Source organism: Hippichthys cyanospilos, chromosome 7, assembly GCF_059441005.1.
Source record: "Hippichthys cyanospilos isolate Australia breed blue-spotted pipefish chromosome 7, RoL_Hcya_1.0, whole genome shotgun sequence".
Taxonomy (NCBI): domain Eukaryota; kingdom Metazoa; phylum Chordata; class Actinopteri; order Syngnathiformes; family Syngnathidae; genus Hippichthys; species Hippichthys cyanospilos.
Genome location: NC_142375.1, coordinates 10,210,591 through 10,237,029, shown reverse-complemented (window position 1 = coordinate 10,237,029; position 26,439 = coordinate 10,210,591). Strand labels below are relative to the sequence as shown.

Below are 26,439 nucleotides of genomic sequence, written 5' to 3'. Positions count from 1 at the left end.
ATTCGCTCCTGTGAATGTGTTTGGGTGGAATGTACTTGGTGCTCATTAGCAGGCTATTCTTGCACACAAGGGTAATTAAGAAGTTTGTTGACTATTCATGAAACAAAACATACTTCAGCTGGACTATTATATGTGTGTGCGTCTCTGCACGTTCATGGTAATAACTAACAAATGAAAAGCAGCGTATTTCCTTGAAACAGTGCAGGGGATCTTTAGCATAGGCCATACACAACAAGGAAGCTTTGAATGTAATTCTGTAAATATCCCACTCCAGAAGAACTGTTATAAAAATGAACAAATGTCTATTGTATATATTGCTACTCGAGCACTGCATTATTTTTAGTTGGAAAAAGGTCTCCATCCATCCCAGCCCTAAAACATTTTATGGAAAAATTTACTTTTTGATATGTTGTATACAAATAGCTGAGTTTCTGGAGGGCCTGTCAATGAGGTGTAAACTTAAACAATCTGGTAAATCCATTTTTTAACCTACCTATTTCTGAAAATGTGTCTTTGAGCAAGGCAATCTGCACGTATACCTCACAGCTATATATGTACCAAATGTTTTTATCAACCACCAAATTTAACGAGAAAAACTCAAGATGAAAGAATCTTCGCTAGCAAGGCAACTAGCCTGTGCCATATCGATAATTTTGCATGTGGCTTCCTTATGCGACAACACAAAGTCATAGTAGCAAAAGACAATAACTGACAAGAATTCTGTCTTTGGCCACAATGCGACACACAATTGAATGAGAGTAAGCCATTTTAAACTATGAAGAAAAACTTGCGTCTCCCACTCGGAACCTTTTTGCTGTCTTAAAGACTGTGTGTTTGGAGAAGCGGAGTGCAATATCTGTACTGTTTGACGCCATGGTTCTAAAACATACCGTTGTCTTGTCGGGCTAAACAACAGAGAATTGAGCTGTAGGAAATGGAATGACAACGAAATCTTTAGTTACCACAGTGTAAATGGCAGCATAAAAGCTGAGTGCCGCGTCTTTGGAAGGGAATGATTTGCGGGCGGACGCCACCAAGAAAGGGTTTCCTGTGCAGGCGCGTTGCTCTGTGATATACTGCAGCGAGGACTGGCAGCCCAGCGCTGTGTAGTTGGGCTTGCAGGCGCTCAGGAAATGAGGCGTCTGGTTCCCTGTCACCACTTGACCCGCGTTGGCGAAGATGGTGGTCGTGAAGAGGCCGAAGGAGTAGACGCCTGCGTGTGCATGAAACAGAGGAATGACCAAATTGGAAGAATTGAATGGCTACATTAGCTTCGGATGACTCAGTGGAATGGCAAATAGACAAATTAAGACTTTTGAATCAGCCTATAATTACAGTATCCAATCACTATCAATATCAACCGTAACTTGACAATAAAATATTATACATAGGCATATATTCTTTATCCTCTGTAAAAAATGTATACTTTTAATGCCACATAGTCTTCTTTTAGATTTCTATATTTCTAATAATAATAATACTAACCAAAGAAATACACAATAAAATATATTCTATTTTACAGCAGGCCGAAATCAAATCTCAGCAGACAAAAATGTGTGATGAGTGTTCTGGGGTTGCAAAGGTCACTGACTTACTGTAACGTAATCATTTGTGCACCTGCACTTCATTCTGCTATATATGACATACAGTATACTGTTAAAAAACTGTTCTGATCCAAAGTCATTATGAGGCTGGGATTTTTGATCCAGCTTTTATTGTATTAAGCCGTATGTAATAAAGTATATGGTAAATATGACGAAGATAGCTCCACCAACAAGATCACAATCACTATAAGTAATAATAATAAAACTAACAACAATTGCTGTTTCTGCTTAGTCCACAAACAGCATGAGTTTTAGCTTTGACCTCACAAAATGGAACCCCCTCCTGAATTCGAAAAAAAGAGGCGGTTCTTGTCTGGGAAGAAAAAACATTAGAAAAAAAAAAGAGGACTGACCCAGAAAGCGTACAATCCTGCGGAGGAGCGGGTTGAAATAGCAGCAGTCTGCGGTCACGATGGTCTTCTCCTGAGCTCCCTCCGACTTGACAAAGAAACTGGTCACTTCTCCAATCAGAATCTAGGACAGAAAAGCAAGAAGAGTTAAAAAGCGAGCGAAAGAAGGAGAGTATGTCAATCAAATGGAGATAAAACTGTGTGTTAAGCACTGATGACCCTCACTGACTATTCCGCCACTTTAATGGAGTACACGGCAAAATTATTCATGAGTGTTGCTCCCCTCTCTCCCTGGCAGCGATTATACTGCCTTGGCCTCGCCATTTGGCAGCTTTAGTAAAACCAAACATTCGCAATCATTCACGAGCATCCTTGTACACTTTCATTTTATAAGCTTCCTTAAGTTTACCAGAATCTTTATGAAAAGATATGATGCCACACTTGAATGTTTTGTTTTTTTTTTCCCATGTGAAGAGAATTCATCCGTCCTTTTTCTATAGCTCTTGTCCTGATTGGGGACATATGTCAGCTGACGCCTGTCTCACTAGCTAATTGTGGTGTACATAAAGACCAGGTGTGAGTTATTTAAAAAAAAAATAGAGATCATATTTTATTACTTTTAAACAAGTTAATACAACACAATGAATCATCAATTTAATTCAAATTAAAACTGAATGAGTATTTCTGTTTTATATAATACAGTGGCAGTGGCGCCTTGAGATGAGTTTCACTTGTTCCGTGACCACAATCAAAACACTCAAATTGTCTTTACCCTTTGTAATGAAGTGAAATGCCTGTTAGATCCCCTACAGCTGTTTTTTTTTTGAGAGAGAGAGAGAAACAAATCACCGATGGGCTTTGTGGTGTGCAGATTTTGGCCACCGGGTGGCAGTATAAAACAGTCATACAGACAAACAAAAAGTCATCACTACTGTCTGTGACACAATAAATTTAAATCTTAGCTTTTTTTGCTGCTTAGAAAGAATATATGCCTGTTAGCATTAAGCTTATTTATCTACCTGTGTTGCTCCACTGTTTGTGTCTATACTTGCTAACATTTTGATCGGTTGCCTACCTGTGTTACTCCACTGTTGGTGTAAAAAAAAAAAGTCATTTCTTAAAGTGGCACTGTGTACGATTTAGACAGATTTTCATGAATAATGAATACACGATTATACATTTCAAAAATTTCAAATAAATATGTTCTTAACAACCAACAGTATGCAGCCACAGTTGCCCTGGGCAAGACAGACCTGGACCAAGATTCAAACGTAAAACCTCTCGACTGTGAGAAAGAAGTGCTAAACACTGAGTAAAAAAAATCCTTTTCAAATGTTTAAATGCTTTCGTGGGTCCATAAATGAGCTCCCCAGAGAACAAATTGCATTAAATGAAATATACCTTTTCCATTATAATAATCACCATTGAAATTGACCTATTGTGAGGATATGTCCATTTGGTTAAGAGCGTACATTCCATAAGAAATCCAATCCGCGGGATATCGATCCATTTTTGATGAGGCAACAAATTCAACTAAGCACTACACAAGCCCAGTCTTTTGCTGACAGCAGCATGGATAGATGTAGGCTACAAGCCTATACAAAATGCATGGCTCACGGCCTGGATTGGCGGCTGATAGTCATGCACCACATGTAGCTTAACGTGTGCAGAGTGTGACTGACAGATGGACGCCGCCACTGCAGCCCCTCGTAAGGTCACTGAGAATGATAGGTCTTTGGCATAAATAATTTGTTTGGGAGGAGGACCTGACCAAAAATTAATAAACAGGGTCCAGGCAGGTCATCAGAATAAATTATGATAATTAAAGGTGATAATGCTCTGTGAACCATAAAAAAAAGAAAAAAAGAAAAACTCCAGTTAAGTATTACAACACTAACTTGGGTAAAGTTACACTTTCTCTATTCATGTTGGTATTGATCTCAATATACTGTACATACATACATTACAGCACTAACTTGGGTAAAAATACACTTTCTCTATTCATGTTGGTATTGATCCCAATATACATCACTACTGGTACTTGGACAAGACAAAACAATGATACCATTTTACCAGCCAACGCATAATGCTAACTTTGTCTCAGGTAAAAGTATAGACGGCTGATGTGGATGTTCATTATCTTGTGTTTTTTAACAGTATTTCAATAAAACACACATTTTTAACACAGAGACATAATGGGATTATTAGTACTCAATATTAGCGAGTAGTCAAATGTAGGTACATTTTTGAAACATGATATCGTTGCACTACTCTTCGCGTTTCAATCTTAATATCAACAATGCTGAACTTGTTTTGCCAAAATACCTGGTAAAATGCCTTTTTTTAGGCAGTAGAAAATGGGCTGGTGACCACCTAGTCTGTTTTTTTTGTTTGTTTGTACCTCTACCACTATAAGGATCTGATTTCTTCGAAGAGCAGTCTTATAATGAATATGGCCTCATTATTATCTTATAGCCATTGAGCACCTGCTAAGGCAATTTATTATAATTTAAAAAAGCTGACTCTAGGTATTATGGAAGACTGGAACATAAATGGTAGAATATTGTTATATTACTAACTCCATCTAAAATCTACACCCCTTCTTTAAGGGGAAACTCATACAAAATTCAACATTTCCAACAACGGGATTTCCCAGGATGCACACACAAACCGATGTAATATGAGTTGTTGCAATAAATATATTATGGTATGCTGTGCTGATATTTAGAGCTGCAAAACAAGGCAACAAAAATAAATACGTCATTTGAAATTCCAGATCTGCTTTTGAGGTGTTCAACTTCAAATTATTGTAATGAAATCTATAAGATACCCAGATGTTTGTTGAGAGAATATAAATGTGCTGGAGCTCAATTGTAGACTATCAAAAGGGGTGGTACTAGAGTGTGTTGAATTATTTTCCCCTCAAGACATAATGTTCATTAAGAGAGAGCGTTGTACAGTATGTGTTGCGCTTTACAAAAACACTTTGAAGAGTTGACACTTAATAGTCTGCCTCACATTGATGTAAGCTAATAAGGCTACATGCCACATCTTCTCACTTAGTAACTACTCAATTGCAACTCCACCAGCGAGCACGTTGGATTGTGAGGGCTCTATCCCATCCCTGCCGAGTTGCCACATTGCCCCCCTCAGCTATGTATTCAAAAGTAACTCAAGTCAATACTCATCTCTTCTTATAGGCATCTGACTCAGAAGGCCACTTGTTTCTGACTCAGTGGGCAGTGACTTCCACTGCAATTAAAACGGAGAAATATTGACAGCTTTTGAATGAAAGAATAAATTCTTTGTTCAGACATTGCCCTTATAAAAGATTAAGACCTTTGAATTTGAGGTTGGATTTCTTGTTCTGCTTTTGTAATGACTGCTTTCAAAACCAATTTCTTGAGTTCAAATCATGTCATTTCACACAAGTCTGCTGCTGCTTCTGCCTGCTCCAATTTCCACTCACCGGGAGTCTACTTGTGGCACACTTTTCAAACAGAATAGAAAGTACCAAGCTCGCTGTCACCTGCCAGGTGGAGTACCACTCTTGATATCATCAAGCTTTATATACAGTATGTATTTACACAGTGATGCCTTACAAGGGACACAACAAGATATGAGCCATTGTTGAGACATTTTTTTTTGTGTGTGTGATTTATATGAACAATACAAAGCATGGACAAAATACTCAGGAAATACATTCTTAATATGCAGAAACTCTTGGAGTTTGAACCACACTCAGCATGGCAAATGATTACTTTTGCATTAAAGACGCAGGGTGGAATATTTAGAGTTGTCGTTTACTGGTGTCACGCGAATGCGACATGCTCACTACGGCGTCACAGAGAGTCCACAGAGCGCTAAGCGGGGGAAAAACGTTAGCAAATGCAAGTACAATTTGCCATTGGTTTCAGTGCATAATAGCACAGAACCTACATAGCTTGGGTAAATATGTCAACGCTAGTTAGCTTCCCCGGGCTTCTGCGGCCTTAAAGAAAATGAAAACACAACCCTTACTAGTTATGCAAAATGTAGAACAGCGATCCAACCACACAGGATTATCAGGCATCAACACAACTCATGCAGCCAGCCATTGTGATGGAGGGAAAACTACAGGCTAAGCTCATTTCTTGTTGTATCGCGATGCCTTTGCTTTCGTTTTCTTTTGTGTTTGGTGGGTGACCTCAAATGTGTAGAATAACTTGCTACGTGGAGCAAACACCCCGCCGCCCTTCTTTTATTTATGATTAGCAAAAAAAAAAAAAAAAAAACATCAACATCCATTTCCTTTTTTTACCATTTTTATTTGCATTTGACATACAAACCGGGAACTCGCTCAGCTGGACAGTAGATAAAAACTGACATCCAAAATGTGATTTGAATTATGTTGGCGAAATTTTTCCACCTTCACCTTCCGTAGCTAAAAGGAACATGACTGCCCCCATCTGGGCGGCACTCCCCAAGCAATATAAATAACGCTAGACCTACAAAAATGTATAAAAATATATGTTGGTTGGATAGAACACATTTATTTACACATTTAAATTTATAGTGGGTTTTCAAAATTAATAATGCTCTAAATATTACATATTGTCACTTTAAATTACCGGTAGTTTTCAAGAGGATTTTTTTTCTGTTTGTTTTTTGACAGACTAGCCTCACTAATGGATGTGACTCATAAAGACCTTAGTGAATTAACACAATCAAAGCAGTATGACTCCAGTGTCATCTTAATATTAACAGGAATCAACTTTATTAGAGAAATAATTAAATATAGAGTAATAGAAATTAGATTAATGACATTATTTGACCCAAAAAAAAAAGTCCTTTGCCTGCTGGCTGGCCTTTCTCTGGGTGAAATTTTACTAACCAACTAGTCGGGACTAAGGGAGCCACAAAACAAGACAAAACGATACCATTTTATCACGTATTATTTTATTTAATGAAACATTTTAAAACATTTAAAACATTTTAAACATTTTATTTTGTATTTTGTAGTCTTGTATGCATTTGTCAGCAATATGGCATGACTTCATTAGACACATTTTGCTTTAGTCAATGAAATTAAACATATAGTTTTAGCACTAGTTTTTATTTTTTCACCACATTTAGTCTCGTTATTATTTCGCAACAATATGGTATTATAATTTAATTATTGTTATCACGTGACCATCATTTTTGTTGTCTTGGCTCATGTCACTCATGATAAAGAATTGTTGAAGAAGATATTTCATGATGATTTTCGTCGTAATGAAGCAGCAAGTGGCTCATTGTCCAAGGTTGTTCTTGATTTCGTGACCGCAATAGAATGTTTGGGGCTTAATGTTTGTTAGCTACTTTTTTAGTAAGAAGACATTTCTATTGGTGTCAAATTCACTCTGAACCACACATTCTCTATTGTTCTTGCAAGGAACAAACTAAAAAGACATTTGGTTACTACAATAGAATACCAGCCACTGGAGTCACAGGAAGGATTGAGGCAGCAGTAATTGGTGTTTTGAAGTCACACCATGAAAAAAAAAAAAAGAAAACAACAACACAAGCTCTGGGGCAAGCGAGGAAGGGCGTGTGACCATTTGCAGATGTGTTTGCATCATTCCCATCATCATTTACACCTCAGGCTTGTTGTGTGACGGCACTAAAATTAGATGCCAATTTATACCGCGAACGGTGAATTATATCTGCCATGGTGTTAAATGCATTATGGACGGGTTTAGGCTGTATCATGCAGGTTTCTTTGGAGCTCTTAGCATATTGACCAGTCTTCGCAAAAACTGACTGAAAGACTCTTTAAATATCCAATGTAGACTTTGTAAGTTCTGTGCTAGTCTTCAAACACACACATGCACATAGCCTCACACACTTATGCTGGTAACCATGACAATTGAGCTGCAGCTCCATTATCATCACCCACATCCTCTTCTTGCATCTCCTATCTGTCTCGCCCCGCTTTTAGTCACTTTGCCAGGGCAGCTTTCCCGACTCTGTGTGGAAGAGAAACTAGGCTAGTGGAAACATTGTAATTATTTCAATGTTTATTTCTCAGTCGCTACTTTTTTTTCTTTTTTTTCTTTTTTTAAACACTGCCTCCCGAATCTGACAAAAAAGGGGGAAGATTAGTTTAGTATGAGGTATGACCCCATTCCTGTTTGCCTTGCATCTTCTCTCCCTCCTGGAATTATCCTTCACTTCCTATAAAATGGTTGAGTTTTCATCATGGGGTTTATGTTGGACCCATGTGGGAACAGCTAATCTTGCAGTGCTGTGAGAGAATTGGCGGATTAGAGGGCTCTTGCGCATGGGCTAAAGTGTTTCTTATGGACCGATGAGCTGGTCAGGCATATGGTCATGGTGTAACATGGACGAATGTCTTCATCTCTTTAGTTTCTGTCTTATGTGATTGGCAGGGAAAGGATTAAAGTTGTGATTATCCATCGCTAACCCGCTGGCCTTTTTTCTTATTCACTACTACACTGCTAAAACAAAAGTACTAACACCACCATCTGCAATTTCATAATTTATTTTCTTTAATGGTTAATTGCAGAAAAAAAGACCTCTTGTTAAAGGCTCTAGAGTTCGACCCTGAAACTGCATATTGTTAAATTTATGCTTGTCTGGCCGTGTCAATCAAACTAAGACTTATCTACCTTAACAAAGTCAGAGTTAAATAGATACCTCGTGTAGAGGTGCATTAAGTACCGGTACATGAAGAATGTTGTGTAACTTATTTCAGTAGTTCATCTCAAAAAGTCACGTGATCGTACATATTATATAGTCAGTGGAATATTTATTTACGTTTATAATTTTGAAGATTATAATTTAAGAAACATCCAATTCACAGTGCTGAGGTTATGAGTTTGCGTCCTTCCTTTCAATAACTTGCATTGTAAGTATTGTGTGTGTGTTTGTGTGTGTTCATCTATCTATACTTTGTGATTGGCTGGCAACCAGTTCAGGCTTTATTCTTACTGTCAACTCCTGTGAGTTGACAGTAAGAGTGTAGGCTCCAGTGTAGTGAAGGGATTTATATAATTTTATACATGATAATGAAGCTTGTATTCATTTTCTCTGGAGAAATTCTAGTGTAGTATAGATTGGTAGCTTCTTCTTCACTCTTCACTTGTAATAAGATCACTTGGACATTGTGATCTGGTCACCCCCCAGGGGGCCCTCCAGCTGTTACAGATGCCATAACACCTAGAAGTGAAGGAAAGCGGCTCCACTGCGCATTGTTCCATTCTCAACCTCAAATACACATTTCAGTCAACTGACACCCACAGATCTCTGACGATGGGGACCTCCAATGTATCTCCAAGAGTATTCGCCAAGGAGGCTAGATTCGAAACCTCCACCCGAAAAGGGGCAGCAGCGGACCGGAAACAACATGCTGACCTGGCCATGGAACCACCACTTTTGGTGGACCAGCGAATACAAAAGATGGGACCGGAAGACTAAGCGGCATCATTCTCACCATGACACGGATCTCTGTATCATTCCCGTGTCATGGTGAGAATGATGAGAGTGATATTTTAATATTATAATTGATAATTATGTTTTTTAAACACATTTAACACACAAGAGTTCAAATCTGACAAATTCATTTCTGGAGGGCGTTTGTTGCCCCATTAAACGCGATAAACTGTATGTAGCACATATTTTTACAAATCAATAATTAAGGTCAGTCCAACTTCCACAAGGTCTGTTATTTTTAAATATTATTAACCAATTTGAAATGTTGAAAAAAGCTCGAGATCAAATTCATTAGCTATCTCAGTCACTTGAACTGAAGAGAAATATCCTGTAACCCTACCTGTTTTTGACTCCATGAGAGTCATACAAATCTGTTTGTTATACCAACGTCAACTCCAGTCACCTAAAACAGCCAGTAAGTTTATTAGCTCAAAATCCTCAACCATCCAGCGAATGTGTCAAGAAAACAACCTTCAGTGTCATTTCAACTACGAAAGTCTCTGCCAACAGTATTGCATTTACAAAATCACATTTACTTTAAAAAAGGACACACTTCCATTAATCTCCTTAATCCTTTTTTGACAACGACGTGACCTCATCCTCTCTCCTAAACCTTCCAGGGGAAGGGAACATCGTGGGATGTGATCTTCTAAACAATCCACTGGCAAGAAGAAGGAGTTTCACTACAAGACAGAAATCCTGTCTTCCGCTCTGTACTCCTTCCAAGCTTCTTCTATCTGTCTGTCAACACGGGACTCCATTATTCATGAAAGATTGTCCTAAGGCTTAGCAACATGGCAACTTCTGGACAATTTGCATATGGGCATTGGATGTGTGTGCGTGTGTGTTGATGCTCTTTTGCACATCGGCAGTGAGTTACAAAGCTGTTGACAACTGCAATCAACTGAAGAATGCCACAGACGAGGATGATTGCCACTACCTCACTTTCTATTTAGGACATAAACTTGGCGAATGCACGGGGGTTCACTTGTCAAAGACACATGATTTTCTGAATAACCTGAATTTAGCATAACAACAGAGCAGACAGGGAAAATGACATGAGCTATAATCATGCAAGGCAGATGCATTGTAGCGTCGGCACACCTCATAATTGGAATCGTTTTATGTATCTGCAGGAGCACGGCCTGGCAGAGCTGTGTTATCTGAGTAGGAAGATGTTAAATGGCAAATAAAATGGGCTTTTTCCTTGCCGCCACTGTGAGGAACTGTGTGAAACCTCATTTATTTTTAAGCCATAGTCATTAAATACTAATTGGTTTGTCCATGCAAACACTGAGAAAAGTTGTCTGGGTTGCAACATCATGTCCTTTAGGGGAGAATTGGTGAATAACACTTCGAGATTCTGGACCATGGGAACACTCTACAGCAGTCATTTCTGCTTAAAATTAAAACAAATATGAGTGAAATTTGAACATTTATGTTGTTTTGAAATTTCTGAGAACTTTATTTCCTGTTGTAAACTATAAAAAGATATTTACTTTTTGAAGTTATTCCATAATATATCAATTGTGAAGTACCTCAGGGATTTATCCTCTGGCCCAAATTGTTTATTGAATTCCCCCAAATATAGGATGCACCTGTGTAGAGGACACACACTGAATTCCAGGGACAAATTCAAGTATTTTCTATGTCACTGTGTATAGGAAACATCCCCACTTTGGTGACTAACACCTCAAACAAAATAAAACAAAACAAAACTTGAAATCTCCATTTGAAATAAAACGCAACATGAGAGTCTACCGCTCGTTAATACGGATGCTCGGAAATTATTGCACGTCTCGGGAACACATACGAGAGGTTACTGCAGGCAACCTGAACAGGAGAGTTTTCTTTTTCCGCTGTTTGCCTTCCTCAACATCGTCCTCTCCTGCCGCACAGGCTAGGCTGACTTAGCTTTCTTCATATTTCTTGATTATCTCCAGCTTCGTTTCCACATAAATCATTTTATTACTTCTCTCATTAACATCACTAGCATTCTTGGGACTCATGGATAAGCAATTCAAGATTGAATGAAGCAATAAAATGCAAAATAAATACGATATTGAAAGCACTCTCACACAAGATCAAGTCTTTAGTGACCCTGTGCGCTGACCAATAGCAGACCAGCATCTTCGTGACCCCATCACGCTGACCTATAATAGACCAGCATCTTAGGGAGTCGAGACGCCGACCAATAGTGGACCAGCATTGTAGTGACGCGTTGCAGCAAAGGCAGTTTGACGCCAACAGAAAATAAGAGCAATTTCCTAAAAACGAGGTCATGACAGTTATTGATGTTAATCGCAAAGCGGGATAAATGCCTTAAATAGGGGACAAAAAACTCAGTATTTCACTTTGTAACGTAAAAATAACGGAAGCCAGGGACGCCGTTTCCCTGGTCATTTAGACATCATCCTGCCTGAGGAGGTCTACTTGCAGTTCTGTATACTTTGCGTGCTTTGGCTTTTTACGCCAGTTCACGCCATCTGGACAATTCGTGGGAGTCAGGTGCAACGTATTTAAATGCACAGGGAGCACGCCCCCTCTGTCTAACTGCGCCAAGCTGTGCCTGTCTGCCAAATGTCGATCTGGCCCCTCCTCGACCAAGTCTTCGCCTCGCCAAACACCAGACCTGCACCTGAGCACCAAAATAGAAGCACCTATATTTAAATCTATTGAAATTTTATAAATTGGTAGATTGTACAACTCTGCTAATTATGTTAAAAGCTCACAAAAAACTCCACTCATCAACTTAAAAATCAACATTCAGTAAAGATTTGTAAAAATAGAATGCAAGTATAGGTTTAAAGGGAACAGAGATTTAAAAAAAAAAAAACATTCAGAACACATCAACATAATGTGTCTCTTTCTAAGGAATTAATTAATGGGATAATCTCTCAAAGAAACTAAAGAATTCAAATATCAGTTATCGGCCACCTTGAATATTATATATATATATATATATATATATATATATATATATATATATATATATATATATATATATATATATATATATATATATATATATATATATATATATTACACACACATCCTTTTTTTCCCTACCTTGGAGGTTCCACTATATATGCAGATTTGCAACTTTGAACAAAGCCCAAAGTGGCCGTCTAACACAACACTACTGTTGGCTCAGGCAAAAAATAACGAGGCATTCAAGCACAATGAAGCATTGTTTATGTCCAGCTTGGTCTGGAAGATATGACAGCACAATTTTCATGCACCCACAGCTCTTGCAAATAAAACCTGGCATGTCTGGATGATATGGTTTACCGCCATGATTTTCTACAATCTCTCCCGTCATGGAGATGCATTATGCATGAAGCTTCTTCCCAAGCTTTATCAGAACCAAACAAATAAACCTGGGAGAACATACTCCCGGTTTATCTTCATTTTCAGCATATTGTTTATCTAATAGCCTAGTGGTACATTTAGCTAACATTGGTGCGGTCAGCATGGGTTCAGTTCCAGTTCTGGCTCAGTGATGGTGTGAATACGATTGAGTGGTTTACTGTCTCTTTAAACTCCAGGGACATTGAAGAGAATGAGTAATATAGAAAGAGATTTCCTAATTTGATCATTTCTGTTTTGTGCGTTCTTCCTGCAAAATGACATTTTCTCTTAACGCCAAAATCAAAAAGTGCTCTCTTTAAGCTTTCTCATACAGTTAGAAAGGTTTATATTTAACTGCAAAAGCAGGGTATAAGTATTTAGCATCTTGTGTATGCGCCACATTCAGTAGTAATTGTGCAAAAACACACACACACAACTCTGGAACACCATTCATTCATAGCATCTTATCCTCCATGCTTGTATTTATGACGGTGTGACACAGCACGAGTGCTTTGCTACATGCGTCCAATGTGTGTAATTACCATTTGATCCATGATTGGCCAAAGGTTAATGACACAATTTGTAAAGCTGAATCACTTTTGCAGTTTAAAATTCCTTGCACAGGGCAACAAAATGAAATATGCATTCATAGATTTGTATGTTGTCTGAATGCAGGCTAGGTGCAGGCAGAAAATCTGTGCAAAGTAAAACTGAAGCTCGTGAGTCAAATCACACGAATCTCAAGTCACCACTCTATAGGATTTGTGTCAGAAAATCCTGCATATAGAACAGTGGATTCCCAACCAATGGTGATTACCTCTTTTTGATGCCTGCTTTAAAAAGCAAGCGCACACACACACACACACACATACACAGAATGAGGAATCACTGGCAGAGGGGATGTGCGGTGACATCCACCCACACACTCACCTTTACTGATCAACTGAAACTTGCAGCATTATTTCCAAGCAGCACACAAGTGCCTCTATTTGCCTCACTCACTCTGTTCCTCACTCTCCTCCTGCCTCACATATTGGCACTAAGGTAACCGGCTCTTATTTCACTTCAGTTCCCACATCAGTGCTCAGCAGTGGTTATCTGTTTTTTTGTTTGATTTGACACATGCAGAATTAATAGGTATCCACTTGAGGCCAAATCCTTTTGATCACCACTCATCAAAGCTCAACCATGACCCTAATGGGGTGAAAAAAAAAAATAGAAAATGGATGGATCAAATGCCCGATACTGTAAGTCTGAATGTGAATGTGTGTCATCTCAATGTGTTTCTGGCAGTTCAAATTATTCAAATTGTTTGATATTCGTGACATTCTCTTTGTGTGGGATGGCTCACCAGGAGTGACAACATCAACCACAGCACACAAGTGACTGCCGCTAACACCTATCTACATTCAGTATGCACATGCTTGTATCGGCGGGCTTACTAGTGAGTTTCATAGAGAAATTTTGAAGATGACAGTCTTTGATGTGAGTGGAGGATATGGCATTTTTCTGTTTGTAACATAGAAGTCTGAGTCAGATATGGGAGAGAAGTGAAATGTACTCTTTTTTTTCTGTCCACGTTTGAACACACAGGCTTGTGGGATGGTGCGCTTTTTCCTGAAGCAAGAGTGAACACAGATGCTCTTACTTTGAAAAAAAGAAAAAAAAAACACTTCACACTCGAGGCAAAATCATGCCATCGCTCCCACTCTGAGAACCTCACATAGCCTCGCGCCTGCAGCCCCTCACTAATCGACTGCAAGCTCGGCTAACATAAATATACACTGTCAAGCCAGCCATCTGTTTGTTAGAAAATCATTTAGGACATTTCAGTGGCGTCTAAACTGCTATCTTAAATGTAGACAAAAGGAGGAGTGACACACATGACAGGGAGGCTTTATTCTTACTGTCAACTCCAGTGACAAGCATTTTGTCTCTCCTTGTGCTAATTTCACATCATAAATATAGTGACAATTTACTTAAGACAGCCAAATGTGGTTGTTACTCCCCCAGAACATGGATTAAATCATGGGGATGTTTGATTGTCTCTGTTTATCCAAAAAGGTGTTTTGGGTAGAGGTCAGAAATTGAGTCAAGATCTTTTAAACCCAACTGTACCAAGTATTCCGTTTTGGACCTTGCTTACTATGAGCATATAAGGGCTTTCTCAAACTCTTAAAACTGCATAAAATTGCTCAAGATTGATCCTAACCTCAACTGAGTCATAAATGGGTCAGCCAGGGCAGAAGCAGCTCAGTCTGAAAGGACCTACCTGTGACAGGAAATTTTCTAATTGTTTAATTTTTTTATTTAACCATAAAATCGTTCGGTGCCACCCCATGATGCAAGCTTTGAATGAAATCCTCTATGGTAGGACAAAAGTAGTTGGTTTGTCTGCCTCAAAGTCAAGAGGTTCTGGGTTTGAATCCAAATATCTATGGGTATTCTGGCTACTTCCAAATTCTAAAATATGCATGTAAAGTTATTTGCACTCTAATGATGTATGAATGTGAGCGTGAATTGCTTTGTATGTGCCTTGCCAGTCAGCTGGGGTAGGTTCAAGTTCACAAGTGACTTTGATGAGCACAAATACTGTAGTACAGAGAACGCCTCAATGGCACAAATATATTCAAAAAGTATATCCTGAGACCTTTGTCCATAAAGTTGATAGTAATGGTTAAGTTTAGACATTACTAACAAAATGAGTTGGCTCACTTATGTATAATCCGTCTGAGAGTGTGTATACATGGAAGTCTGTGTGGGTAAGTGTGCATTGAGTGTAGTGTTCTGTTATGTCACTCAGAGGCAACCGTGTCGTAACGCCACTTTACTGTAGGACATCAAAGAGACAACAAGCCCAGGGGGACAAGGCAGACATGGAGACACAGCTTTGATGAGGATGCGCAGATGTTTCATTATTAATAATAAGCCTGTGTGTCGCTGGGAAAGTGTAACTACACATAGGATTCATTTCTCATTGAGCAATGATTGAACATGTACATCTTGCAGTCATTCATTGTTTGCTGGAAGTACATACATTTCAACAGGAAACTCAAAAGTGGGTTAAAATCATGGCATGTCAATTCCATGAAGATAATTCCAACCTAATTCCAGTCCAACCTCCTTTGTCAAACAATAATATGTACAGGAAAATATTTCCTGCACATCTACAAATTTTGAGCATCTTGCTGAAACTCATTTAAGCAAAGGGTTAACTTTATATGTGCGCTTTGCACTTTACTTTTTTGTGAAAACTTACACTATGACAGTAATCGACGGATGCAGGGGAAAGAGACAGCCCTTGACACCGGTCAGTTGGTGTATACAGTTTAATCATTTGAGATTTAAGTAAATATGTGTACAGTACTGCAGTGATATTTGTCTTAAATAATATGCATAGATATGTATATTGTTCATCATCCTGCTTATTTGTCATTTAACTTTTTAGTTAGCACCCCTTGTTGGACAGGTGGGGTGGTGCAGTTTTTTTCTCTGCAGGCATAAGTCATCAGTCTGAGTAAAGTTTGAATAAACAACCTCTCCCACTGTCGCTGTATGTGAACGCAAAATCGTGGGCCACGCTCAAGAACCTTGGACCCCTGCTACCAGGAACTCAGACTTCCAGGGCTTTTTGAACTGAAAGCCACTCTTGTGTGACATGTCGTCCATCATTTTTATTCGTTTCCTTTTGTGTCGATGGCAGACTGTCTAACTTCCGATTAATATTGTATAAGAATTCATAAAAGTTAAAATGTGAATTCAAACTCCGCCGATACACTTAAATACCAAACTTGCCTAGCAATTTTCAAAAGTAAAAAGTTTATATTTCGTCTACAACGAATTTGATAACCAAATAATGTACAATTAATACCTTTAAAAATACATTTGTTGTCGAATGAAAATGGCATTGCATGCTCAGGGCTCACCTGTTTACTAGGCTTGCTTATGTGACTTTCTTAAATCAGAAAACAAGTTACCTGAGCTCTGAGCACGTGATGTCATTTTCAGTTGACAGTGGGTGAAATTGTCTTTTAAAAGGTATTCATTGTATGAAGAACTAAAATTCTTTATCAAATTAATTAATAAATATTAATAAAAATGTTGACTTTTTACTTCTGCAAAGGTTAAATAAGTTTAATATCCCTTCAATGGTTTGACAATACTGCATTGGAAGAATTACTCCAAATATAGTTGCTCAGAGGCAAAGTCCTGTTCTGGAGTTTGCATAGTCAACCCCCTACTTCCGTGAAGTATTCCATCTCTTCTAACATGTTCCAAAAACAAGCAAAAGCTCAACAAAGACTTCAAATTGTCCAACTGTGTGAATATGAGTGTGAGTATGTGGTTTGTCTATTGTGCTGGATAGGTCCAGCTCAACCATATCCCGGATGAGAATACTTGGATCGACAATTTATCGCATAAGAAATTTTTGTTTTGAAATCCGGGTTAATCGAAGGGAGATCAGTGTTAAGAGACAACTTTTCCTTTTGAAGGTTAATTGTATTCATTTAAAAATAAAAAATAAAAAGATTACATCTGGTATAAAGACACTCTGCACACTGGGGCTGTCTCGGACTGCGCTATGGAGGACGGATTTAGTTCCCGTTGCCATGGTCATGACACGGAACGCATGCATGCACACACAAACAGAGAAGCGAGACCACGAGGACACACACCTACACATATAGATCCCCTTTCAAACCAAACCACAAGCGGCATGTGCACGAAGGGAACCATGGATTGGTGTGTTTTTGTGTGTGTGTGTCACATTTTTAACACCTGTGGAAGCGTGGCATCTTTACTGATGGATACTGACTCACCGTCACAGTCGGGATGGCTGTAACCAGTGAGTAGACGAGAACAGGAGGCGCTTTGCTGTAGTCCTCAGGTCCTGGGTACGGCTTGGAGTACGCTTTGTCGAAGCAGAAGAAGCCCTGGACGTGCACGGGGAAGGTGTCCGTATACTCAAAGTAGTAAGCCAGCAATACAGTCCCTGCCATGATGACCAGCTGGAAATAGAACATAATGGTTCCAGCTTCAGGACTCGGATGTGGTCAAAAAGTCAAACATGCACCTTTAAAATCCTTCACAGCGCAAAAATGATGGATTCCTCCGTGATGTGTCAAATGAATCAAGTGTGCCAGGAGAGATAGCGAGGGAAGAGGAGGAGGGGGGGTGGGAGTTAGCGAGGAAGTCGGTGGGAGACAAATCAGGAGAACTACATATCGATGAGCAGTGATAAGAGCCACAGAGTGAGAGATAGATGCCTTCAACAGCATGAGCGGACAGAGAAAGATATTAATGAGAAGGGAAAAACACTTTTTGGAAGGGGAGGAGGCTAGTAGAGAAAGAGGGGGATGAGGCGCAGATGGCATGAATTAGAGCAGAGCGGTTAAGAGAAGACGAAGCAGGACGCAGACGAAACGCGTCTTTGGGCAAAGCAAAGGGTCGGCAAGATTACACGCTTGCATGACCTTTTTCGTTACACAACTCGTGATGCCGCACTTGTATAATGCTTTTAGTAAAAACCAGCTACACATTATGCAAACGCACATGCTATCAAGCATGAAAAATGACCTTTTTAGCAAACAGTCACAAAGCATAAATCAAGACTGATGTAAGTGGATGCAAAAAAGATCATTCACAATTCTGCACAAGCGATACAGAATATTCATTCACACTCCACTTATTATCAAAACACTAATTTCCATGCTCAGACTCTCGCATAACTGTTTTAATTCTGTGTGAAGATTTATCTGTCTGCAAGATTTAAAGAGAAAAGGTCACATTCTGCAAAATACCAGAAAGTGTTAGCTACAGAAGCAATGTGTGAATAGGGTGTACTGAAGTCCTCAAACACCTTGATGACCAATAAGGGATCATGGTCAGGGCGGTCAAAATCTTTGCGTACTCCTTGGTTAGGGGATGAACAATACAGTAAAAAGGTTAGGAAAAAAAATACATGAATGTTTGCACTCGAAAAAGTGTTAACGTCCCATGAAAAATCTTATTTAAACAATCAACAATTATGATAAGAATCAAGTTAATCAACAATCTGTGATAACTAGCAAAATGTATGCAATCTCCTGAGACTTCAGCTCATACACACCTGCTTGGCACAGCTTCCTTTTAGGTGCATTCTCCCATTCCAACTTCTGACACAACCACCACGGCACAACCTGAGAATGTGTACGCCGCTGCCTAAGTTGTGGAAATTTGAGGTTGGCTAAAATCATGGAACATGGACAATTCCTGAGCTTAATGAACCTTAGCCTTAAAAAAGCAAAACTTTACAGTCTTCAATTCAGTAATCCAAATTTTATCCAGGACAAACAGACAAGCTTGAGACAAAATGAACGAATATTCACACATCACATTGCTTAGTGCAGTAGACCTTAACCTGGTTGGATGTACTAAACACCACCAGTTTCATATGTGCATTCACCAAACTCTTATTTTGTGGGAAAATAAAGCTATAACTATAACTATAAACTATGTGCAAGCAGTTTATTCATTCAAATCACATTTAAAAGTCAAAATAACACAATAAACATTCATATTTCATTCTAAATATTGCTGTTTTTGGTGGTGACTGTTAGAATGGCGGATTAAAATGGCCGTCGGTCTTAGTCAGTGGTTTTTAAAAATGTTCTCATCAGTCAGTGGTTCATCTGAAAATCATCGGTCCGTCTGTCCGGACTGATCAGCCACCCACCTCTGCCAATTTAAATATGAAGATATCTTCCATAATGGTTTTTTATTCATTATTGAGTACTATGCACATCTCCATCTAACAGATGGAGAGCATTCATTTTGTTGGTTATTATTCTATATGACTTAAATCCAATACAAGTAACTTAATCGTAACACTGTGCTCAGGGCTTAACCCAGGTTTCGAGGTCCATCAGTGGAAAAGTGGCTACCTACTGTATATGCAATGTCCAGAAACCAAATCACATAAACATATTTGGCGATTAATGAAAAACAAATGATTGTAAACCTAACTTGCTTTTGTGCCATTAAAAAGACCATAATTATAAGTGTGAGAATGATTTAAAGATGAAGACAATGCCAACATTTTCTCAAAATTATGTTCTATGTGCCCCCAATAGTAATTGTAAATTGTAACTCCAAATCGCCGTAGTCCTTGCTATGATCCTTTAGTTTACTTTTAGGTTTTAGCATTGATGTCTGACCATATTTGAGCTCTAGGTTTTCACTCATTGTTGGAACGTCAAGCCAAGCTCTCAATGTCAAGCCAAGCTTTCAAGCTGTCATGTCTCATTTCCGAGTTTAGTTTCTAATGCTTGCTGTGATTTAGATTTTTGTGTGTTAAGACTTTCTATTTTTCCCACTTAGTGTCCAGTCCGCTCCTCGGTCCAAACTCTGCTCATCACATGAGACAATGTTTCCCTTTCATGCGGCACTGTATTAAGAGGAAAAGTGCTTAAGTCCATAGGATGTGCATGTGGGGATTTGACAGGGAATGCCTGAATTTTAGTTCTTGCAGAAGAGATTTAATCTTCTGGAAACAGTCAATTATTGTAGCTACTAAGGATAACATGTATTTCAGGCTGCACACACATTTCAGGCAATGTTTGATGTTGCAAATTATGAATCTATTATCATAATAAACAGGCAACATAATTGGCATTTAAGTTACTATAGTATACATACTTGTGCTGATTTTGTACTTATTTATTCATTCAGAGAGATTACAAGCCACCATCAAAGCTACCACCTTATTCATTATGGCGATGAACTGCAACACTTAACAGTCGCTCAGCCTTAATATGGAAGTAACATGGTGACCTGATTTGGTCCTCATTGAATATGTTCTCCTTTTTGCTGAAGGTCACAAAACAGCAAAATGATTTAAAAAAGTCTATTTTGGATTTAGATTTCTAGGGTCAAGAAAATTCTTTAATTACATCATCATCATTATGGCTGCAACTAACGATTATTTTAATAATTGATTAACTTTCCAATTAATTGGATCCAGCATATCGGTTTATTAAAAAACACAGCATTTTTAAAAACTGACAGTGTAGATATTACACAAACATAAATTATGATGCTTACACTGATTTGGTCTAACATCAGAAAAAAGTAAAAGTGTTGAGCATTTATTTCCAAAGTATTATTGTGCAGTATAAGAAAACACTTTATTCCATTTTATCGCAAAGAATCGACTTGCTTTCATAGAGGACCCCGGAAATCGAATAATATTTAATGTTGAGAAGCTGATATTATGAGCATGTGTGCACATTTCATTTTAAAAAGTCTTTAAATGATTAATTGATTATTAAAAAATAAAAACGATTTGATAATCAATTAGCTAATCATTGCACCTATAAACATAACCATTCATCAGCACAAATAGGTGAAAAATGGAGATGCACGGTTGCTATGGCAACATGAGTAATGAGATTCTCCTTTCATCATTCAAGCAAGAGCATCACAAATATGAATTTTAAGTAATTAAAATTCTATAATACAATGGTAAATTGTTGCTTTAAAACATGCAATCACAAAGGATGTGAGCACCCACATGCTTCTCTGAACATGCTGGCAAATCCTACAAACACCCCCGCCTTCTCGTTTATATATAGGCCAACACTATCAAGCAGCTTTTTCGGCAGCCTTTTCCGTGTTTGTCGCCTTTGACATGAGTTGTGTGTGCGTTGACAGCGTGGGATTTGTGTGTGCCTGTGTGTGTGTAGGTGTGTGTGTGTGCATGTGCTTTCAGCGAGAGCATGTCTATGGACATGTGGGTGCATTCCTGCGTCTGAGGAGGATCTTATCCATCCTTGCTGAACTACAGAAGGCGCGAGGGAGAAAGCGGCGAGAGAGCAAGGCCCCGGTTGGTGGGAGGACGAGTGAGATGAAGATTTACATTGTTTAATCAGGATGACCTTCCCAGGGGAGGTTTGGCATGTCATTTAGCATCTGGTGTTACATTTCATAAGCAAAATAACTGACTGATCTAATTGACTATACTATCAGTTGAACAGTTCAGACCATTTCACCTCCACTTGAACAAATAACCATCTTCTGGTATGCAGACCCATCTGAATATTCATGAAGGTCATGCTGGTGATTTCTAATTTACGTCAAGTCACCTCGGAATCTCATTTGCAAAAAAGTGGTACAAGCAGTGAGAACACAAAGGCAACCGCTGGCAAGCTCCGGCTCGGTCGAAAAAGGTCAGGATGGGCTGTCAGAAATCTCTTCTGCGTTTATTGACTCAACCTGGTCTCTAAAAAGAGTCGAAGTTCAACGTGTCAAGCGAAGTGGCAAATGCCTTGAGGTCATACAACACACCTGCTTACAGTCGGTTGTCATTTCAAATATACTTTCAACTTATGCAATTCTAAACAGTTCTCAAGCTGAACACTGGGGATTTGACCAAAGCTTTAGTTGCACAAAATCCTGCACTTCAAACTAACTATCATTCAAGACCATATCAAGATGTGGGATGATCTCATGCAAGACCTGGGGCTGCAGCAAACAATTATTGTGGACATCAGAAAATGAGGTGACATTTACTGTTGAGATGAAATTCTGAGAATTTTAATAAATTAATGGTTGCATCACTAGATTCTGAATACCTCTGCAGTCAAGCTACAGGCAACGATGCATTCGAGGAGAATGCAACAGATTATGTGACTGTCAATCATAATTCATATCAGAATAAAACAAATTTCTGCTGGATTAAAGGGACAGAAATTTTCTCACACTACAGCAAACCCGCTCAAGAATCACACCAGCAGTAATAACCCCACAAAAATTCACAGCAAAAAGCTTAGTGTGTTAAATATGAAGAAAACGTCCAATTTTTTCATTGGAGGTCCACACATATCAGCCAGTGGCATGAAATTAAGAGGATATGTGATTAACTTAAACGTATAGTTAGAAAAGTCAGTCTACAGCAACAGTAGAGTTGATAATATGTAATATTTATAATAATGATTTTTTTTATTTACCTGTGCATTGTAGCTTCCCGATGTTAATTTTTGCAGTCACTTACCTTCATTTTGGACATGTTTCAGGTGTTCAGAAACTACAACCAGAGGAAGCTCATACAAGCACACTTTGAATGTACACAAAGTAAACATGTCCACAAAGTCATATATAATAGTACTAAATCACTCAAGCACTTGCAGGATAAATTCAATCAAAAGAGGTTTGTTTGTATATTTATTATCTACCGCTTTGTCTGGGGTCGGGTCATCGGGGTAGCAGCTTGAGCAGTGAAGCCCAGAATTCCCTCTCCCGGGCCACTTCATCCAACATCTCCGGAATGATCCCCAGGCATTCCCAGGCCAGCCGCGAGATATAGTCTCTCCAGCGTGTTCTGGGTCGTCCCCTGACCTTCTTCCAGTGGGATATCTCCGGAACACCTCACCAGGGAAGTGTCTGAGAGGCACCCTAACCAGGTGGACGAACCACCTCAACTGGCTCCTCTCAACGTAAGAAGCAGAGGCTCGAGGCTGAGTCCCTCCCAGATTATTTAAAGGTCTTTTAAAGAGGTCTTTAAAAACAGAACGCAATATAACTTTTCATTGAAATGATAAGTATAGTGGTTATGAATAGCTCCATATGATAGTGTAGTGTAGAGGTTTGGGCTGTGCCTATAACTTAAAATACACCAAATAAATACACCAACAACTTTGTATGATATCCTATCTAGCCTTGCTAAAATGTTTATCTTCCATAGTAGTTGTTTGGTTTGGTACTTTTAGAAAATGCACAAACAAATGATACTGTGATAGGCAGTATGCTAGTAAGTGTTGCATTTGACGCTTGACAAGGTTTTGCATTTGAACTTTTCAACTGTACACAAATCAGTAGAATAAATTATGCATTGGAAAGGATTTAAAAAATGAACAAAACTAGAGCAAAATATTCAAATTTGACAGCTTAAAGGTAGCTTAAGTCAGCTGACTTTGGAGGATGACCCTGCTTTGACTGGCCTAGTAAACTAAAAGGATTCATCTACCACACAATTAAGCTTTAATGAACCCACCTCTCAACTTCAAAAGCAGAGAAATCAAAGTGACTGTTGTGACAGGAAAAAGAGGCAAATCCATCTTTAAAGCCCTTTAACAGCACTAGTGTAAAATGAATTCTAGCAATCATATTGTGTTATGGGGCAAAACGTGTGAACTTGTACAAAGCTGCGCGTCTTCCCTGGAGCCAGATGGCAAAGGAGTCAACATGCTCACAGAGGGTGAGGAGATGTACGTGGGTGCTGGTGCTAAGAGGACAGCACCCTGCCGGGAGAAAACATAACAGCTCAGGATGTGGTGTTTGACTTTACTCACTGAGCACCTGATAAGGTTTAGAATGAGTGCAAATCAAAATAATGTACTTCAATAAAGTGCTAACCCAGATGAGTGGGGCAAGAGGTGAAATACATCAAACAGCCTGGACTGAACATCAGCCAATCATAGAGCACAAAGACAAGCAATCACCCTCACATTTACAGCTTACAAAATGTTTGAGTCTTCAGCCTAGCATGCATGTTTATAATAGGCCATGGGACTGAACAACTGGTTTCCAAATACAAACAATTTAGAGGTCATGCCAGCATGACAGAACAGAACTATATATATATACTTGTATATATAAGTATACTTCACATATATATGTATATGTATAGATAAGTACTTCATATTTTATTCCTCTTGCTTTGTTTCTTAAATAAAATGGCCAGCTTGGCGGTCTTACTTGAAAAGTGCTTCTCTGAGATTTTCTTTCAACTTTAATGTTTTCCCGGTGATATATTACTATCTAATCTGAAGTCAAGATGGGATGATATATCTGATGAGAGCTTCACTCGGCTCTTAACCTACTACATTAAAACCAGACAGAGCTTTTTTCAGTGGTCTTCACAGGTAGAAAGGCTCTATTTCACATCTTCAGTTCTTATTTGCAAGTGGATGATACCCGTAAGCATAAAGCGCCTCGAATGAGCACATTTTAGTGGTTATTACGCTCCCTAGTGCCCGTAATTTGTATCACAGCACAATGCGCACACGATTTAAGACAATCGATGCGCATGAGGGATGGATGACAAGAGGCAAACAAGGCAGATTAAAGAGGAGACTGGGATCAGATTAGTGTGGAGGAAGATAAACAAGTGTAGGAAATACAATGTCACCAACTGAACAAATTTAAGTTGAAAGTCAGCTGAGATAAATACAAATACAACAAGGGTGAAACTGAGAAAAGTAGGGACACGGGTGAAGAATAAAATTAAAGCCTTTTGTTTGTGAGTCTGACCACTGCATCGCTCCGCACCACTCTTTTGCATGTCCAGCATGTTTTACTTGTTTTGGTTCATGTTCATCAATCATTTACCTGTTCAGAGAATGTATTAAAAATTCATACAAAACACTACACACATGAGTGCTTGCATTGTAGTAAATTGTCCAGTTAGTTTATATTGCTTCATTTACCGGCAATCTAGAATGTAGTAGAATTTAAAGGAACACGGGGTGACTCAATTGTGCATCGGTGTCATTCGTGTTTGTATGTGGAATGGGTACCCCCTTGTGGAGACGCCTTGAGAGATGCAGCGTGGGGGAACAGAAATAAACTAACGTAAATCGGACGAGTTGGTGTCATGCAAAGATATAATGCCTCAAGGAAGGCTAGCCTAGATACCAACATGCTTAAATCTAAATCTTAACAAAACAACAAAAAGGAAAAACACTCTAGTTAACAAAGCCAACATTATTTCTCTAAGGTTTCTTTCAACATTTAATTTTTTTGCAATGCAAAATTTGTAGTCTTATTTTTCATTTGTGTCAATCTATCTACTGGAGATGTGTTTTTGCTTGTAATAATTCACTAATCAAATTAACATGACAGACTTGAAGTCAGAATATTTCCACCTATTCATTAATTTAATTTGGAGAACAAATTTTGGGGTCTAGGGTGCAAAACTGAGCTCAGTTTTATTTAATCACATCAGGTTTGATAGAAAGGGATCACAGTTTTCTTAAAAAAAATGCATGTGTATGTAGAGTTGTGTTCATAGGTTTGAACATGCATTCAAACTTATGAGCACAACTGTGATGTAAAAAAAAATCTGAGCAGTTTTATGTATTTTGGATACTATTTTATCATAATCTACCTCATTGCAGTACTAATGAAATGTCTGTCAAACAGGCAAAGTGCTTTTTTCTTTTCTTGCAAAATAAATAAGACCTATAATTTGTAGTTGTGCTCATAAATTTACACAAACTGCACATACAAGTTGTCACATAGCTCTGAGTATTATTAATGCAGTCATAGTCAACTCATCCTTCTACACTCATACTAAAGCTAATCAGTGGGATTTTACTAATCTGGAGGGTAAACTTCAGATTAAAAAATAACTTCAACTGCAATTTTGGAAGCAGCATGCCAGTTTTTAGTTTTAATCAACAAGTATTTAAACTTGCTTTTTTTTTTTAAAAGAGGCTGCATACACCCAAGACTGGTCAGCATTTACACGCCAAAAGCCTGATTTGACCTCATTCAAATTATACAGCAAGGATATTAATTTCTTAATCCCATCTGTGCACATAGCGCAATAACAAAGCGAGGAACAGGATTGCACCAATGCAAATCCATTAATTTTACAGCTTACTCTTTAAATAGGTCACTGT

At 38.5% G+C, this 26,439-nt stretch overlaps 1 protein-coding gene across 3 annotated transcripts in view; it reads right to left on the bottom strand.

Moving 5' to 3' along the window:
• The window catches only part of plppr2b (phospholipid phosphatase related 2b), a 51,839-nt gene that overhangs the window by 5,673 nt on the left and 19,727 nt on the right, over positions 1–26,439 (bottom strand). For all 3 annotated transcript variants that reach the window (XM_088419410.1, XM_088419411.1, XM_088419413.1), the window contains 3 exons: positions 17,599–17,787; positions 1,958–2,078; positions 963–1,213 (listed from right to left, as the gene is read on the bottom strand). In XM_088419410.1, the coding sequence (XP_088275536.1) occupies positions 963–1,213; positions 1,958–2,078; positions 17,599–17,787 (561 nt within the window). The remainder of the gene's footprint in view (positions 1–962; positions 1,214–1,957; positions 2,079–17,598; positions 17,788–26,439) is intronic.